General features: G+C 40.5%; 1 protein-coding gene and 1 non-coding gene across 2 annotated transcripts in view; one reads left to right on the forward strand and one right to left on the reverse strand.

Moving 5' to 3' along the window:
* F8 (coagulation factor VIII) overlaps nucleotides 1-19,318 on the forward strand; it is a 142,388-nt gene that overhangs the window by 23,106 nt on the left and 99,964 nt on the right. Inside the window, exons 5-9 of the mRNA XM_040265450.1 lie at nucleotides 4,500-4,568; nucleotides 8,147-8,248; nucleotides 11,680-11,901; nucleotides 13,862-14,120; nucleotides 14,595-14,766. Of these exons, the coding sequence (XP_040121384.1) occupies nucleotides 4,500-4,568; nucleotides 8,147-8,248; nucleotides 11,680-11,901; nucleotides 13,862-14,120; nucleotides 14,595-14,766 (824 nt within the window). The remainder of the gene's footprint in view (nucleotides 1-4,499; nucleotides 4,569-8,146; nucleotides 8,249-11,679; nucleotides 11,902-13,861; nucleotides 14,121-14,594; nucleotides 14,767-19,318) is intronic.
* On the reverse strand, nucleotides 5,481-5,606 carry LOC120882695. The gene has a single exon (XR_005725555.1). It is a non-coding gene; the product is annotated as a small nucleolar RNA SNORA25 (small nucleolar RNA).

Below are 19,318 nucleotides of genomic sequence, written 5' to 3' on the forward strand. Positions count from 1 at the left end.
GGAGAGTGTTTTGACTATGTTCTCCTCTAGGAGTTTTATATTTTCTGGTCTTAGGTTTAGATCTTTAATCCATTTTGAGTTTATTTTTGTATATGGTGTTAGAAAGTGTTCTAGTTTTATTATTTTACAAGTGGCTGACCAGTTTTCCCAACACCACTTGTTAAAGAGATTGTCTTTCCTCCATTGTATATTCTTGCCTCCTCTGCCTGGATTTATCCCTGGGCTTTCTATTTTGTTCCATTAACCTATAGTTCTGTCTTTGTGCCAGTACCATACTGTCTTGATGACTGTGGCTTTGTAGTAGAAATGTAATACACCACATTAACAAATTGAAAAATAAAAGCCATATGATTATCTCAATAGATGCAGAGAAAGCCTTTGACAAAATTCAACATCCATTTATGATAAAAACCCTCCAGAAAGCAGGAATAGAAGGAACATACCTCAACATAATAAAAACTATATATGAGAAACCCACAGCAAACATTATCCTCAATGGTGAAAAATTGAAAGCATGTCCCCTAAAGTCAGGAACAAGAGAAGGGTGCCCACTTTCACCACTGCTGTTTGACATAGTTTTGGAAGTTTTGGCCACAACAATCAGAGTAGGAAAAGAAATAAAAAGAATCCAAATTGGAAAAGAAGAAGTAAAACTCTCACTGTTTGCAGATTACATGATCCTCTACATAGAAAACCCTAAAGACTCCACCAGAAAATTACTAGAGCTAATCAAAGATTATAGTAAATTTGCCAGATATAAAATCAATATACAGAAATCCCTTGCATTCCTATACACTATCAATGAGAAAATAGAAAGAGAAATTAAGGAAACAATTGCATTCACCATTGCAATGGAAAGAATAAAATACTTAGGACTATATCTACCTAAAGAAACTAAAGACCTATATGTAGAAAACTATAAAACACTGGTGAAAGAAATCAAAGAGGACACTAATAGATGGAGAAATATACCTGTTCATAGATCAGAAGAATCAATATAGTGAAAATGAGTATATACCCAAAGCAATATATAGATTCAATGCAATCCCTATCAAGCTACCAATGGTATTTTTCACAGAGCTAGAAGAAATAATTTCAGAATTTGTATGGAAATACAAAAAAAGCTCGAATAGCCAAAGCAATCTTGAGAAAGAAGAATGGAACTGGAGGAATCAATTAAACCTTTTATAAAAAAATTTTTATTGAGAATTCTCTAGCCATCTAGTGGACTCTGTGCTCTTACTGCCAAGGGCCTGGGCTCAATCCCTGGATGGGGAAGTAAGATCCTACAAGCTTCACAGTGTGGACAAAAAAAAATAGTTAAAAAAACTTTATTGAAATGTTTGTGAAAAAACATTTTAAAATTTATTGAAATATAATTTTAAAAATTATTGCATTATAATTAAACAACAACACTATTATAGTTACAAGTGCACAGAGTGAGTGAAGTCACTCAGTCGTGTCTGACTCTTTGTGACCCCGTGGACTGTAGCCTACCAGGCTCCTCTGTCCATGGGATTTTACAGGCAAGAGTACTAGAGTGGGTTGCCATTTCCCTCTCTATTGTACAACCTAGTGCCAAATAAATGAACAAATGAAAAGATACTCAACATCTCTAATCATTAAAGAAATGCAAATCAAAACTTTGAGATATTACCTCACACCTATCAAAATGGCTATTATCAAAAAGGCCATAGATAACAAGTGTTGGTGAGGATGTGGAGAAATAGAGAATCTCCTGCTTGTTCTGTGTGTGCTAAGTCACTTCAGTCATGTCCAACTCTTCGTGATCCCATGGACTGTAGCCCCCCAGGCTCCTCTGTCCATGGAATTCTCCAGGCAAGAATACTAGAGAGGGTTGCCATTTCCTTCTCCAGGGGATCATCCTGACCCAGGGATCGAACCCAGTTCTCCTGCATTGGCAGGCAGATTCTTTACTATCTGAGCCACCAGGGAAGCCCTTGGGGAAGATTACTCAGCAATAAAAAAGAATGAAATCTTGCCATTTGTGACTACATGGATGGACCAAAGGGCATTAACTTAAGTGAGATAAATCAGACAGAGAAAGACAAATACTGTATCATTTCATTTATATATGGAATCTAAAAAACAAAACAAATATAATAACACAGAAACAAAGCTGTAGAAAAAGAGAACAAACAGGTGGTTGCCAGTGGGGAGCGAAGTCGAGGGATGAGTTAAATAGTTGAGGGAGACTGAAAGGTACAGACCTCCAGTTACAAAACAAATGAGTCACAGGGATGAAATGTACAACATGGGGAATAGAGTCAATACCAGTGTAATAATCTGTATTGTGATAGATGGCAATTAGACTTGCTGTGATCATTTTGGAATGTAAAGAAATACAGAATCACTATGTTGTGCACTTGGATTGTATATGTAATGACGTGTCCATTATAGTAGTATCATATATCATATAGTATCATATAGTATGATATATATGTCATAGTATATCCTTCCCTCTTCTACCCTCTGGCAAGCACTGTCCTTTAAATTGTCTCCATAGTTTTGGCTTTTCCAGAATGTCAAATAGTATGTAGCCTTTTCATATTGGCTTCTTCCACTTAGTACTGTGTATTTAAGCTTCCTCCATGTTTTTGATGGCTTGATAGCCTATTTTTTTTTAGGACTGAATAGTAGTTTGTTGTCTAGATGGACCGAAGTTTATTTATCCATTCACCTACTGAAAGACATCAATTTCACTGCTTGATAATTCTAAAAATATTGTAAAAAGATTTAAAGTCTTTTCAGAGGGTGGGATGATTTGGGAGAATGGCATTGAAACATGAATACTATCATGTAAGAAACGAATCGCCAGTCTATGTTCAATGCAGGATACAGGATGCTTGGGGCTGGTGCACGGGGATAATCCAGAGAGATGATATGGGGTGGGAGGTGGGAGGGGCGTTCATGTTTGGGAACTCATGTACACTCGTGGCGGATTCATGTCAATGTATGGCAAAACCAATACAGTATTGTAAAGTAAAATAAAGTAAAAATAAAATTTTTTTTTAAAAAGTCTTTTCGGACAGCTTTATCTGTATTTTAAATTTGTATGGGTGAGTTACTTTCTTCATCCAGTTTAACTTTTACTTTCTAAGCATCAAGAGTAAAAGAGAGAGAAAAGAACATTATAAACAAAACTCTTCCTACTCAAAATAAACCTGCACTTCCCAATCAAATGAAAAAAGAAAGAAAGACAACTAAGACTAAGAAAGACAACTAACTAATTCAACAGTTAAACCATGAAGCAAAGTCATTTGTAACATTGATAACTTTAAATATTGATATACATGGTGTTCACTTTAAGTTTGAGGATAGGTATTTAACATGGATAATTGTTACTTTGCTCATAACTTTTAATTTACAATTGCAGAAGTTAAAAAAAGAGTTAAAAGCATAATAGAAAATTTCTATCAATTCAGTTCAGTCACTCAGTCATGTTGACTCTTTGCGACCCCATGGACTGCAGCATGCCAGGCCTCCCTGTCCATCACCAACTCCCGGAGCTTGCTCAAACTCATGTCCGTTGAGTCGGTGATGCCATCCAACCATCTCATCCTCTGTTGTCCCCTCCTCCTGCTTTCAGTCTTTCCCAGCATCAGGGTCTTTTTCAATGAGTCAGTTTTTTGCATCAGGTGGCCAAAGTATTGGAGTTTCAGCATCAGTCCTTCCAGTGGATATTCAGGACTGATTTTGTTCAGGATTGTCTGGTTTCATATCCTTGCAGTCCAAGGGACTCTCAAGCGTTTTCTCCAACACCACAGTTCAAAAGCATCAATTCTTTGGCACTCAGTTTTCTTTCTAGTCCAACTCTCACATCCCTGCACGAGTACTGGAAAAACCATAGCTTTGACTAGATGGACCTTTGTTGGCATTTTTTCATATTTTAATAGAAAATATATTTTAATTTATTATTTACATATATGCACATTTCCATGAGCAATGTGTATGAATTTTGCAGTTTTTGTTTTGTATGTTTGTTGTGAATATGTACATGTATATGAAATATGATTATATGGACTTGTCATTTGATTATTTTTAATTTCTTTTTTTTAGTAATTAATTTTTGTCATCTTTTATAAAAGTAATGGTGTGCAACAAATTTGAAACTTTTTATCAAGTCCTTTACCACAGATAATTTTAGGAGCACTGGTATAGATGTGACACCAAGGAAATTATGCTATGGTTAAGTTAATAAGGGGATGACAAAGGATGAGATGGTTGGATGGCATCACTGACTCAATGGACATGAGTTTGAGTAAACTCCAGGAGTTGGTGATGGACAGGGAGGCCTGGCGGGCTGCAGTCCATGGGGTTGCAAAGAGTCCAACACAACTGAGTGACTGAACTGAACTAAACTGAAGTTAATAAGAGATCAAGAGACAAAGCAGTTGATGAAGTCATGTGTCCTCCTAGTGTCATTTTCCTGTAATAGGATTTTCTATAGAAGATAAATGCTTTCATTTCTTTTTCAGGGACTCTGATCAAAGAAATGACACAGACCTTGCACAAATTCGTACTACTGTTTGCTGTATTTGATGAAGGTTAGTGACCTGCAATCTGAATTTTGGTCTGCTGAAAGAAATGAAATAGACTAATGTAACATGGTACTTGAGCATGAGGGCTGTGAATGGAATGATGTAGATAGGGATGAAAATGAAAGCCAAGAACGAAATGCCCGTGGACTTCCATGGGCAGCTATGAAGTAAGAAGAGAGAGGAGCTGGGTAACAGATGGCCTTGTCTCTCATTAAATCTGTCAACAAAGACTTTTCACTTTCCTTTTTTGCTCACTTAGAAGCAAAGGAAAGCTTAATGATTTGATCAAGGCAGGAGAGGTACAAGCTTGGGTTCTAGAGCACATGCTCTTCCCACAGTCCCAGGGCAAGGCTACTTTATGCGGAAGCCGGTGTGGAAGCAGGTGGGTGGAAGTGGGTGGAGTTCTCCACACAGGAGCACTTGCTGATCCAGTGGGTGAGCCACATCTCTGCTCCGGGCGCCCAGTGCCTTCTTGCTGTGAGTGACCTGCGCACCTTCTCCTCCCAGCTGAGTTGAGGTGCAGCAGTTTTGCATGAGGAACTCTGGTCTGAAGGACAGGAAAGGGGCAAGGCCTCTGTCCTCCACAATATCTCCTGTATGTAATTTTTGTTTGTTTGCTTGTTTGCTTTAGTTAAACTTCATGTGTGCTAAGTCGCTTCAGTCATGTCTGACTCTTGGCAACCCCATGGATTGTAGCCCACCAGGCTCCTCTGTCCTTGGGATTCTCCAGACAAGAATACTGGAGTAGGTTGCCTTTTCCTCCTCCAGGGGATCTTCCCAACCCAGGGATCGAATCCATCTCCTGCTTTGGCAGGCAGGTTCTTTCCTGCAGAGCTACCAGGGAAGCCCTTGGTGAAACTTGGGGTGCATTTATTTACTTTCCCACATATCACCAATCATGGACATGAGTGGCTGAGGCTTCTTCTCTACTCAGGAAAACAGCACAATTGAGTGGCTGTCACATCTTATGGAGAATTTCAGTCTTTGGTCACAGCATTTAAGAGCTCCTGGTTTTGGTCCAGCAAGCCCTTTTGGAAGTAACCTATTGCTTTATTTTCTCAATGCCTCCTCTTTAAAAGAAATTTTTTACTGCAAATCATATATATTTAAGGTATATTAAATGATTTTAGATAAACATAGAGAAATGATGACTACAGTCAAATTAACCTGTCTGCCTTCATAGTTATCATTTTTGTGTGAAATCTATTTCCTGAGCTTATTTCTGGTGTTCAATGTAGTTTGCTCATCATGCTGTACATTAGATCCCCAGAACTTGTTTGTCTTAAAAGTGAAAGGTTGTCCCATTGGACCAACATCTCCCCATTTCCTGAGACCCTTGCAGTCACCCTTCTCTTCTGTGTTTCTGTGAGTATGCTTTTTCTTATCTTCATCTCTTACTTTTTAAGTAACTTTAGCAAGTTACTTAACCCCTCTGTGTCTCAGTTTCCTCCAATTTAAAGTTGAAATAATATCTACTTTTTCATAGGATGGTTGTGAGTATTGACTGATTTCAATTCAGTAACGCAGGACCTTGCTTCCCCGATAGCTCATCAGTTGATAAAGAATCTGCCTGCAATGTGGGTGACCCAGGTTTGGTTCCTGGGTTGGGAAGATCCCCTGGAGAAGGGAAAGGCTACCCACTCCAGTATTCTGGCCTGGAGAATTCCATGGACGAGTCCATGGGGTCGCAAAGAGTTGGACACGACTGAGTGGCACTTTTCTGAGGACACACTCTCACTTCACTTTCACTTTTCAGGACATAAGGTGGTGTTAGTACTTCTGCTTTCTTCTCCTCCTGATAGAATCATTCTATCATCACCTTCTCTGTCCTCCGGATCTTCCTACACTGCCATCTTCCGAACTGAGACCCCTATCACCTCTCCCCCAACTAGTCTCCTTGTCTTTTTGTGCCCCCAACACTTCGTAGCAGCCAAAGGGAGTTTACTGAAATGTTAATCTGATCATGTCACGCCAGTCTTTAAAATCCTTCAGTTTCACAAGGCAAAATGGAAACTTCTTTACACAATAATATGTGACCTCGTCCCCAACAACCTGTCTAGCTTTATTTTGCTCCTCTTGCTATCTCACCATTCACATTGCAACCACACTGAACACATTTTGTGTTACACCCACACATGCTATGCTTTTTCTAGCATCTAGGCCTTTACTCATGCCATTTCCTTGGCCTGGAAAACGTGTCTCCATCTTCATGTCAAGTAAGTTTCCACTCCTTCTAGTCTCCGTTAGATGCTTCCTTATGTATTTCCACAGCACTTGAGCTTCCTCCTTATCACACTAAACCATACTGATCTTCTTTACCCTCCTGTTCCTTTCTCTTCAAGCAGAGTGAAGTGCCTTCTCCTCTCTGGTCCCATAATACTCTGTTCTTATCTCTTTTACTTCACTCTTCATTCTGTGTAATAATGGTCCACATCTCTGTCTATTTGAGCTATATTGTAAGCACCTTGAAGGCAGAGGCTGTGTCTACTTCTTTGTCATCAGTGCTAGTGCTCAGTGTGCTGTGCTATGCTCAGTCACTCAGTCATGTCTGACTCTGTGCGATCCCATGGACTGTTGCCCACTAGTCTCAGTCCATGGGATTCTCCAGGCAAGAGTACTGGACTGGGTTGCATTTCCTCCTCCAGGGGATCTTCCCAACTTAGGGATTGAACCCGCGTCTCTTGCATCTCCTGCATTGTCAAGGGGATTCTTTACCACTGAGCCACCTGGGAAGCCCTAATGCTCAGTAGTGCTCAGTAAACATGTTTGACTGAATGAACACATGAGTGGATGACTGGATAAATGAACTTATGAGAGTTCACCAAAGGTTCAATGCTTCAGAAAGTTTCAGTCTTTTGTACAGAAGGGCAACGTCAGTTCAGTTCAGTCACTCAGTCGTGCAACTCTGTGATCCCATGGACTGCAGCACGCCTGTCTATCACCAACCTCCTGAATTTACTCAAATTCATGTCCATTGAGTCGGTGATGCCATCCAACCATCTCATCCTCTGTTGTCCCCTTCTCCTCCTGCCTTCAATCTTTCCCAGTATCAGGGTTTTTTCTAATGAATCAGTTCTTGAGGGCAACCTCAAGGAACTGCTAATAATAATATTTCTGCTTCTTTCACTTTTATTAATTTCAGTGACAAGGTTGGGAAGGTTTCCTGTCCATGGGCTTTCATTATTACAGACTGGATGAAGCAAGTAGGACAGGGACAGGTACTGGCAGCCTTTTCTTAGGAGGATTTCATGTTTCTCCCTCTAACATAAGTCAACCAGTGAATAGAAGTCATCATGGTACAAACTAACCAATATTCTCCCTTCTCCTAGTGATCATTTGTCATTATTCCCTTCTACCTACTGTCATGGATAAATACAGAGAGATAATATCAGTCTGAGCAATAAGGGTCTGCCTTTTGGTAATTGTTTTCTCCCTTTTGCCTACCGACTTTGAGGGCAAGTCATCTCTGCTGACAAAAAAGATGTGTGCCTTATTTGCCTGATGGGAGAGAGAGAAGGGGAAAGGGAGGGTCAGTCATGAGACAGACACTTAGCTGGCCCTCTGTTTGTGTCCTCTCTCAACAGGGAAAAGTTGGCACTCGGGAAAAAATGAGTCCTTGACACATGTTATGGATTCTGCCTCTGTACTGCACACCATCAATGGCTATATAAACAGGTCTCTGCCAGGTATGTACAGCCTGCTCAAGAATCCTCAGGATCTTCTGCATTCACACCAGAGCTCTCTTCTCCAGTTGTCCTCAGATATCTGAATTCTGGCCTCTGGGGGATCTTATGGTACGGTGACCAGTCCTTCTTGCAGTCATCAAAAAATTAAGGCCTGCCAGTGTATACAGTGTATACAAATATGAGTTTGGGTAGACTTGGGAGGTGGTGATGGACAGGGAGGCCTGGCGTGCTGTGGTTCATGGGGTCGCAAAGAGTCAGCCATGACTGGGTGACTGAACTGAACTGAAGTGTATACAGTGGCTCAGACGATAAAGTGCCTACCCCCAATTCAGGAGACCCAGGTTCTATCCCTGGGTTGGGAAGATCACCTGAAGGAAGCAATGGCCACCCACTCCAGTACTCTTGCCTAGAAAACCCCATGGATGGAGGAGCCTGGTGAGCTACAGTCCATGGGGTCACAAAGACTCAGACATGGCTGAGTGACTTCACTTTCTCTCTTTTCTTTCCTTAGTGTATACAGAGCTTACTGATTTCTCTTTTCCTTTCTAAGTGGGCATCCAATGATGAACAGATACTTGAAGGAAAGCCTGAAACACAAAGACAATATGCAAGATAAGCAAAGTAAATTAGGTAACGCATGAACCCATGGAGATGCTGGGAGAGAGGTGCCTGGAGAGAGCGTGGAAGCTCTGAGCCCTTCCCCAAGCCTTGCCCTGTATGTCACTTCCCTCTGGATGTTCCTGAGTTACATCTTGGTATAATAAACAGATCCTCTAGTAAGTTTACAAAAGTAATAATAGGATTATATGAAAAAGAAACAATAAATAATAAGAAAGTGAAGTCACTCAGTCATGTCTGACTCTTTGCGACCCCATGGACTGTAGCCTACCAGGCTCCTCCATCCATGGGATTTTCCAGGCAAGAATACTGGAGTGGGTTGCCATTTCCTTTTCCAACATGCTTACAAAATTAGGAATATAATTCTTAAAATACAAACTTAATTGAAAGAAGGTTTTTGTTGTTCAGTCACTAAGTCATGTCAGACTCCTTTTGACCCCATGAACTGCAGCATACCAGACTTTCCTGTCCTTCAGTGTCTCCTGGAGTTTGCTCAAACTCATGTCCATCAAATCAGTGATGGTATCTAACCATCTCATCCTGTGACCCCCTTCTTCTCCTGCCCTCAGTCTTTCCCAGTATTAGGGTCTTTTCCAATGAGTCAGCTCTTCCCATCAGTTGGCCAAAGTATTGGAACTTCAGCATCAGTCCTTCCAAAGAATATTCAAGGTTGATTTCCTTTAGGATGGACTGGTTTGATCTTCTTGCTGTCCAAGGGACTTTCAAGAGTCTTTTCCAGCACTGCAATTTGAAAGCATGAATTCTTCAGCGCTCAGCCTTCTTTATGGTCCAACTCTCACATCCATACACATCTTCTGGAAAAACCATAGCTTTGACTAAATAGACCTTTGTTGGCAAAGTGATGTCTCTGAATCCTAATACACTGTCTAGGTTTTTCATAGCTTTTCTTCCAAGGAGCAAGCATCTGTTAATTTCATGGCTGCAGTCACCATCTGCAGTGATTTTAGAGCCCAAGAAAATAAAATCTTTCCCTGTTTCCATTTTCTTCCCATCTATTTGCCATGAAGTGATGGGATTGGATGCCATGATCTTAGTTTTTGTAAAATACTCTGGATGGTGCTTGATGTTACACAGTGAACTCGCTCAGTCATGTCCAACTCTTTGTGACCCTGTGGACTTTAGCCCACCAGGCTCCTCTGTCCATGGGATTCTCCAGGCAAGAATACTGGAGTGGGTTGCCATTTCCTTCTCCAGATGTTATGCAAGTGCTCAGTAAATATTGCAGTTATTAATGATATTCAACAATTCTGTAATTAATATGCAAGACTTCAGGTTTAGAAAAGAAATTAACTTTCAAAACATATAAGTCCCTGCTCTTATATATCACATTAATTGCCTCTCTGTGCATAAGTTTCCTCTCCTTTAAGGAAGGGATGACAATTATAGTTTCTTCATTCATAATATAGGGTTAAAAGTGAAGTCGCTCAATTGCGTCCAACTCTTTGCGACCCTGTGGGCTGTAGCCTACCACACTCCTCCATCCATGGGATGTTCCAGGCAAGAGTACTGGAGTGGGTTGCCATTTCCTTCTCCAGAGGATCTTCCCGAACCAGGGATAGAACCCAGGTCTCCCACATTGTAGCTTTACTGTCTGAGCTACCAGGGAAATATTGGGAGTTCAAACTTGTAAAATATCCTGAACAGTGCTTGATGTTATGCAAGTGCTCAGTAAATATTACAGTTATTAATGATATTGCCAAATTAGATTGGATGTGAGAAGTGAGAGTAGGGACAAGAATAACTGTCACTTGCAGAATTGAATCCAGGCTTGTATTAATACCATTCACTGAAATAAGGAACTCTGGAAGAAGATGAGGTGGTAAAGACAAAAAAATCTGTTTTTGTACCTGTGTGTTTCCTGAAGTATCCAGGTGAAGATGTTGAGAAGGTGATTGTGCAAGTCTGGAGTTCTGGGAGAACAGGGGAGTTATCAGCATATGAATCATCATTAATCCTGTGAGAATGAATGATATTATTCAGGGAGAAAATTTGTTTAACAAAAGAATAATTAAGCTAGGGAGGTCATCTACCTGAGGTTATCTACCATTTAATGGATGGGTAAAGAGGAGCAGTCACAGAGTGAAACAGAAGAAGGAGCAGTCTAAGCCTTAGGGATGGTTTTGAACTGTGGTGTTGGAGAAGACTCTTGAGACTCCCTTGGACTGCAAGGAGATCCAATCAGTCCATCCTAAAGGAGATCAGTCCTGGGTGTTCATTGGAAGGACTGATGTTGAAGCTGAAACTCCAATACTTTGGCCACCTGATGCGAAGAGCTGACTCATTTGAAAAGACCCTGATGCTGGGAAAGATTGAAGGTGGGAGGAGAAGGGGATGACAGAAGATGAGATGGTTGGATGGCATCACCAACTCAATGGACATGAGTTTGGGTAAACTCCAGGAGTTGGTGATGGACAGGGAGGTTTGGCGTGCTGTTGTTCATAGGGTTGCAAAGAGTAGGGCACAACTGAGCGACTGAACTGAACTGAAGCCTTAGGGAAACAAAAGTCTGTTGGCACACAGGCCAAGGGAAAACAGAATTTCAAGAAGGAATGAATGGTTAACAGATGCAGATGAAGACTGAAATCGATCCATTGGATTCAGAAGCACAACAGTCATTTATGACTTCAGCAAGAGCTGTTAATTTGAGACTACCCCCATGTCCTTGGAAAGTTGGGTTTCAAGTCAAGATAATAAAAATTTGTACACAGAGTTTGTTCATCCTATCCTAGAAAGTGTTTTCCATTTCAGATTCTCTGCTTCTTGGCTCTAGTTATGTTTTTCCTACTTTCTAGGTCTGATTGGATGTCATAAGAAATCAGTCTATTGGCATGTGATTGGAATGGGCACCACCCCGGAAGTGCACTCAATTTTCCTTGAGGGCCACACATTTCTCGTGAGGAACCATCGCCAGGCTTCCTTGGAGATCTCACCAATAACTTTCCTTACCGCTCAGACAGTCCTGATGGACTGTGGCCAGTTTCTACTGTTTTGTCGTATCTCTTCCCATCAACATGGTAATATCTGTGGATCTGAAAAACGAGTATTAGAAATATCCAGCTCTTCTTTTAAATATTTCACCTTGAATATAAGAGGGCTTGATTATTAGTAAATAGAACAAGGGAGTTTACCTGTGATCAAGGGAAGGGAAATAGTTTAGTGAAGAATGAGGTAGAGAATGTGAGGAGGAGAGTATATCATTGTTTTCCCAACATTAAGTAGGCTTTAGTACTATGGAGAGAGCGATTTGGGGTCATGGCATCTTGGATGTAATCCTAAGGGCTCCAGGATGTCAGTAATGATGCCCCAATATATAGCAAATACAAAAGGAGTGGTGCTCCGTATGAGACACCAGACAACTGGTATAGAAGGAGGCATGCTGTAGATACTCGGTCTGAGATGAGAGACATCAGGAGAAATAACATGGGAGTGGAAGTTGGTAAACACATGTGAAGCACCACGTGAAGCTTTCAAGGATGACTTGACTTTGCAAAGGGTCAAAGATCCTATCTAAGGAAGTTGGGATGATGGTACCTATGGTTGCAAATTATTGTTAATGTGAGTGAGCTCATTTGTAGCTATAGGCTATGAAAACTCATGTTACATGATCAGCTCATCCCCATTTTTCTTCTTGTATATTTACTCTGCTAACTCTTAGATCTTGGATCAGTCTAACTCTCTTTGTCTCCTCCTCTATTGTGGTCATTGAGAGCTGTTGGAAAGAAATGTTGGGGAGGCCTGATCTTTCATGATGAACAGCACTTGTTATTCCTGTCAATCTAGTATTAACCCTCCCTTCAGGTTCCTTGGTTGCCCTGAAAAAGATTTGATCTTGTACTTTTTTCCACTTATTTTCTGTGAGTGACTTTGTTTCTAGTCCTCTGTAGTGATGAAACATAGGAACCTCTTTTCCTGACATGTTACATAATAATTATGGGATGTTTGACAAGACAAAATGTATCATACCGGACAAGTAACAGGAAGTCGATCCCATAGGCACAAAGGAAAAGGTCATTTACTTGTATACAGGCTGCTCATGACCTAGTTTGAAGCCTGATTCTGTTTAAGAAGAGTTTGTTTTATGTTCTGTTTCTTTTTCTTATTCTTTTGACCGTTCTTTATGCTGATTTTAATCCTTGTTTTTCAGAAAAATGTTTTGTCTTTTTGGAACTCATACAAAATCCTTCATTTTTAGATCTAGACTGAATTGTGTTTAAGGCCACATGAACCCACACTAGGTGCTTGCTGCTCCTGAAATCTGCCTTGTTCCCCATCACCCAGTAAATAGGTCTCCTTTCTTAGAATTTTTCTTCAAAGCTGCCCTATGGCATTAGATAGGGGAGAGATTATTATTATTTACATTGTATAAAGCATGCAAATGAGATTAAGATTGCTGAATAGACTTACTCTAAGGCTTACAATTAGCCACAGTCAGACGTGCTCTTAAAATATATAATGTATTTCCTTGATTCTAAGCTGAACCTTTTCATGTTTTTATTAACTTTGGATATGTCTTAAAATTTATATCTATACTATGATTTTTCTTGACAAGCTACTAAATCTATAGTTTGTATCATAATTCAGTGGACTATGTATAAAAATTATTAGGTAACTGTAGGGGTGGGGAGTTAGTCTGACCTAAGTTTCCAAAAGCTGAAAATATGCAATTCCTCGGGCCTTGTCGTTTACAGTTTGAGAGTTGGGAAGTGATAGGCTCAGAGCCAGTTCCAGAAGGGAAAGAAAAACAAATGAGGAAATCTTGAAACAGGAGTCAAACAGAGATTGCAGGAGAGTCAGGCAGAAGGTAAATGGTGAGTACAAAGGACCACAGGAAGAAACCCAAAAGTACCAGCTATAGGGAAGGTGATACATATAGGAAGTTAGAACTCTTAGGAGAAGGCATAAGAGAAAACAAAGTCAGAAGAGTTGAGGCCAGAAAACCTCATTGAACCTCACATTGGTTTTGTCTGACTTCAGATGGTATGGAAGCTTATGTCAAAGTAGATAGTTGCCCAGAGGAACCCCGACTATGGATGAAAAATAACCAAGAAGAAGATTATGATGATGGTTTGGATGACTCTGACATGGATGTGGTCAGGTTTGATGGCGACAGTGTGCCTCCCTTTATCCAAATGCGCTCAGTTGCAAAGAAGCATCCTAAAACCTGGGTCCACTACATTGCTGCTGAAGAGGATGACTGGGACTATGCCCCCTCGGTCCTCACCTCCAATGACAGGTAAGGACCTTTTGACTCTTGGTGTTATCTCTTCCCCATAATACAAAAGTTCTTCTCAGTTTCTCAAAACAGCAAACCCTTAAGCCATGTGTAGGGTTAGGTACAGGCAAGTGTGAAGTCACTCAGTTGTGTCCGACTCTTTGAGAACCTATGGACTGTAGCCTACCAGGCTCCTCTGTTCAAGAGTACTGTAGTGGATTGCCATTTCCTTCTCCAGGGGATCTTCCTGACCCAGGGATCGAAACCAGGTCTCCCACATTGTAGGCAGATGTTTTACCTTCTGAGCCACAGGGAAAGTCCTCTCTCCCTGGACCAAGAGCATTAACATTTCAGAAATTCCCACCAGGGATACCTAGATTTTTCTCACCCTTCCTTGATGAAATCATATCAGCTGTTTTAAAGTTGGATTTTAGCAACTTGTCCTTTACCTGGCATGCTTCATTCCAACGTCTTATCTTTTTGTGTCTCATACAGAAGTTATAAAAGTCTGTATCTGAACCACGGTCCTCAGCGGATTGGTAGGAAGTACAGAAAAGTACGATTTATAGCTTACACAGATGGAACATTTAAGACTCGTGAAGCTATTCAGCATGAATCAGGGATCCTGGGGCCTTTACTTTATGGAGAAGTTGGAGACACACTTTTGGTAAGTTGAAAAGATATAAGCTTGGATAAGAAGACAAAGGCTGGAGAGTTGTGAGTTTTTTGCAACTTCCTGTTTCAGCCTCATGTCCAAAGGGCATCATCTTTTAAAATGTATAAATATTACACAAATAAATGTAAATTATAAATTTGTTTTAAAATATTCATACATAGGAAACAAAATTAACGCCACCCATTAAACCTGCCACTCCGTTGAAATACTCATTGCTTAAATTTTCATACATATCCTCCTACAACTTTTTCCACTAGTTATATAGTACAGGAATCAGCAGATTAAGAGCTGTAAGCCAAATTTGTCTCATAGTCTACTTTTGGAGAACCTGTGAATGTAGAAGGATTTTACATTTTTGAGAGCTGTAAGGAAAAGAATGGGGCTTTCCAGGTGGTGCTAGTGGTAAAGAATCCACCTGCCAATGCAGGAGACATAAGATATGTGGGTTTGATCCCTGGTAGGAAGATCCCCTGGAGAAGGAAATGGAAACCCACTCTAGTATTCTTGCCTGGAGAATCCCCATGGACAGAGGAGCCTGGCGGGCTCCAGTCCGTGGGGTTGCACAGAGTCAGACATGACTAAAGTAACTCAGCAAGGAAAAAAATACCAAGGATATGTAACAGAGAGTAGATATAGCCCACAAAGCCTAGAGCACTTAATATCTACCCATCCCTTTCCAGAAAACATTTCATGACCCTTGATGGAAGATATTAGTAACACTTATGCTGCAGAGAACAATGGTTTAAAAAAAGCAGGGCTATTTTTTCACAATCAGTTTACATATAGATGGTCATGTCAATGAGGGGAAAAAAACACACAACCTAAAAAGTGGAGGGTTACATTTTATTAAGTCACCATTCTTAGAATTTGGGCTGGGGAGACAGCATCTCAAATAACTTTCAGAGAACTCTTCTGAGAAGGGGAGCCATGATATATAGGAATCTTTGCAACAAAGACTTCTCTGGTGGCTCAGATGGTACAGCGTCTGTCTATGATGCAGGAGACCTGGGTTCGATTCCTGGGAGGGGAAGATCCCTTGAAGAAGGAAATGGCAACCCACCCCAGTACTCTCGCCTGGAAAATCCCATGGACGGAGGAGCCTGGTGGGCTACAGTCCATGGGGTCGCAAAGAGTCGGACATGACTGAGCAACTTCCCTTTCTTTCTTTCTTTCTTTCTTTGCAGCAAGAGGCAGGTGGTCAGACTGTCAAAAGATTTATTGCTAATTAAAGAAAACTAGATATGTCAAGTCGAGGAATTTAGGGCTTTTCTGTGCATGTGACGATCCCAGAGTGTGCTCAGTGAAATCATTCCTTTGATCTGCACCTCAGGTATCTGGGGCCAGGAACCTGTGTTTTCACATCCTGAGTTTCCTCAAGCTGCACCATTGGGGGTGGCTTCAGTTTGCTGACCACTAGATGGCAGGCATTCCTTGTTTCCAGCCTAAGTACCCCAAGGGCTCACTGTCGAGAGTGACTGCAACATCCGTTGATTATTGATATGGCAGTCAGCATTCCTTTTTTTTTTTTCTTTTTTTAAATTATGAAAGTATGATAACACATTTACAGGAGACGTGGGAAATACACATACTTCTTCTATATATTGCAATTATTTTTTAAGTAGGTAAATGAAGATTTTAGTTGGAGTTTCAATACCAAACTCTCAAAAATTAATAGAATGAATATACAGAGAAGAAGAAGCATATAGTAGACCTGAAAGGCACCGTGAACCAATTCAACATAATTGAAGTTTATACAATTTTTCACACAACAGTAGCCTAAAAATTCTATTCAAGTCCCTATAGACTATAAACTAGGAGACCCTGGAAGATATCTAGGGACATAAAGCAAGGTGTAAAATTTTCATGGTCTAAAGGTATTGAAATCATACAGAGTCTGTTCTCTTATCACTGTGAAATTATGTTAGAAATGGCCATCTTTTGCTTCAGTTCAGTTCAGTTCAGTCGCTCAGTCATGTCTGACTCATTGAGACCCCATGAATGGCAGCACGCCAGGCCTCCCTGTCCATCACCAACTCCCGGAGTTCACTCAGACTCACGTGCATTGAGTCAGTGATGCCACCCAGCCATCTCATCCTCTGTCGTCCCCTTCTCCTCCTGCCCCCAACCCCTCCCAGCATCAGAGTATTTTCCAATGAGTCAACTCTTGACATAAGGTAGCCAAAGTACTAGAGTTTCAGCTTTAGCATCATTCCTTGCAAAGAAATCCCAGGGCTGATCTTCAGAATGGACTGGTTGGATCTCCTTGCAGTCCAAGGGAGTCTCAAGAGTCTTCTCCAACACCACATTTCAAAAGCATCAATTCTTCGGCACTCAGCTTTCTTCACAGTCCAACTATCACATCCATACATGACCACTGGAAAAACCATAGCCTTGACTAGACAGACCTTTGTTGGCAAAGTAATGTCTCTGCTTTTCAATATGCTATCTAGGTTGGTCATAACTTTTCTTCCAAGGAGTAAGTGTCTTTTAATTTCATGGCTGCAGTCACCATCTGCAGTGATTTTGGAGCCCAAAAAATAAAGTCTGACACTGTTTCCACTGTTTCCCCATATATTTCCCATGAAGTGATGGGACCAGATGCCATGATCTTTGTTTTCTGAATGTTGAGCTTTAAGCCAACTTTTTCACTCTCCTCTTTCACTTTCATCAAGAGGCTTTTTAGTTCCTCTTCACTTTCTGCCATAAGGGTGGTGTCATCTGCATATGTGAGGTTATTGATATTTCTCCCGCCAATCTTGATTCCAGCTTGCGCTTCTTCCAGCCTACCATTTCTCTTGACGTACTCTGCATAGAAGTTAAATGAGCAGGGTGACAATATCCAGCCTTGATGTACTCCTTCTCCTATTTGGAACCAGTCTGTTGTTCCATGTCCAGTTCTAATTGTTGCTTCCTGACCTGCATACAAATTTCTCAAGAGGCAGGTCAGGTGGTCTGGTATTCCCATCTCTTTCAGAATTTTGCACAGTTTATGTGATCCACAGTCAAAGGCTTTGGCATAGTCAATAAAGCAGAAATAGATGTTTTTCTGGAACTCTCTTGCTTTCTCCATGATCCAGCGGATGTTGGCAATTTGGTCTCTGGTTCCTCTGCTTTTTCTAAAGCCAGCTTGAACATCTGGAGGTTTCACGGTTCACGTATTGCTGAAGCCTGGCTTGGAGAATTTTGAGCATTACTTTACTAGCGTGTGAGATGAGTGCAATTGTGTGGTAGTTTGAGCATTCTTTGGCATTGCCTTTCTTTGTGCTTGGAATGAAAACTGACCTTTTCCAGTCCTGTGGCCACTGCTGAGTTTTCCAAATTTGCTTATATATTTGTAAAACGCTTTATGTATTACAGACATTAGCACATTATTATTTTTCTTTCATGTATTTTTCTCAGTCTGTCACTTGTACTTTAACTCCTTTATGATGCCTTTTTCCCTATAAAGATTTTCAGTTTTAATATAGTCAAGATCTTTGTATCAGTCTTTACATTTATATGTTTCTGAATATTTTTCATTTATGTTTTCTTCCTAGGAGCATCTTTACTACCCCTAAGAGATGATAAAAATAGTCTACTATATTTTATTCTTTTTGTGTTTACAGTTTTATTTTTATAATAAGCATTCTAATTGCTCTGGAAGTTACTTTTGGATATGGAGCGTAGTGTCAAATAGGGATTTCCGCAAGCGACAGCCATTTGGCCCAATCAACCTTTCTATAATTGAAAAATGCCTTTTCTAAATTATATGCATGCACGCTTAGTGATGTCTGACTCTTTGCGAGCCCATGCACTGTAGCCCACCAGGCTCTTCAGTCCATGGGATTTCCCAGGCAAGAATACTGGAGTGGGTAGCCATTCCCTTCTCTAGGGGATCTTCCTCACCCAGGGATCAAACCCAGGCCTCCTGCATTGCAGGCAGATTCTTTACCACTGAGCCACCTGGTAAGATCTTTTTATTATTTACTAAAATGCTGAAATCTATTCTCTTTAACTGATCTGTTACTAAATGACTGTTTTAATGACTACAGTCTTGTAATATGTTTTGATATTTGTAGGGCCCGTCTTTCTTCATTGCCCTTCTTTAAATTTTTAGTTAGCTATTACTGTACATTTTTGGTTTTGAGTTTTATTTACCTGTTTTTAAAAGTAACTCAAAAGGCAAAAAAGTGTATGCAAAACAAAAGGAAACTTTCTTTCCTTCCAGACTTCTAGTACCCTAGTCTGAGCTGCAATTACTGCTGTCAGTTTTTCATATTCCCTTTTAGGAATAATATAAGTTATACAAAGACATGCATAAACTATATATACTACATTCCATGGAGTCGCAAAGAATCTGAAACAACTGAGCAACTAACACTATACCAATACATGTGCATATATTTCACACAAAAACAAACATGATGTAGATTGTTCTGTGTGAGTGTGTTCAGTCCCTTACTTCTGTTTGACTCTTTTTGACTACATAGACTGTAGCCCACTAGGCTCCTCTGTCCGTGGAATTTTCCAGACAAGAACGCTGGAGTGGATTGCCATTTCCTCC

Source organism: Oryx dammah, unplaced genomic scaffold, assembly GCF_014754425.2.
Source record: "Oryx dammah isolate SB20612 unplaced genomic scaffold, SCBI_Odam_1.1 HiC_scaffold_23, whole genome shotgun sequence".
Classification (NCBI taxonomy): Eukaryota; Metazoa; Chordata; class Mammalia; order Artiodactyla; family Bovidae; genus Oryx; species Oryx dammah.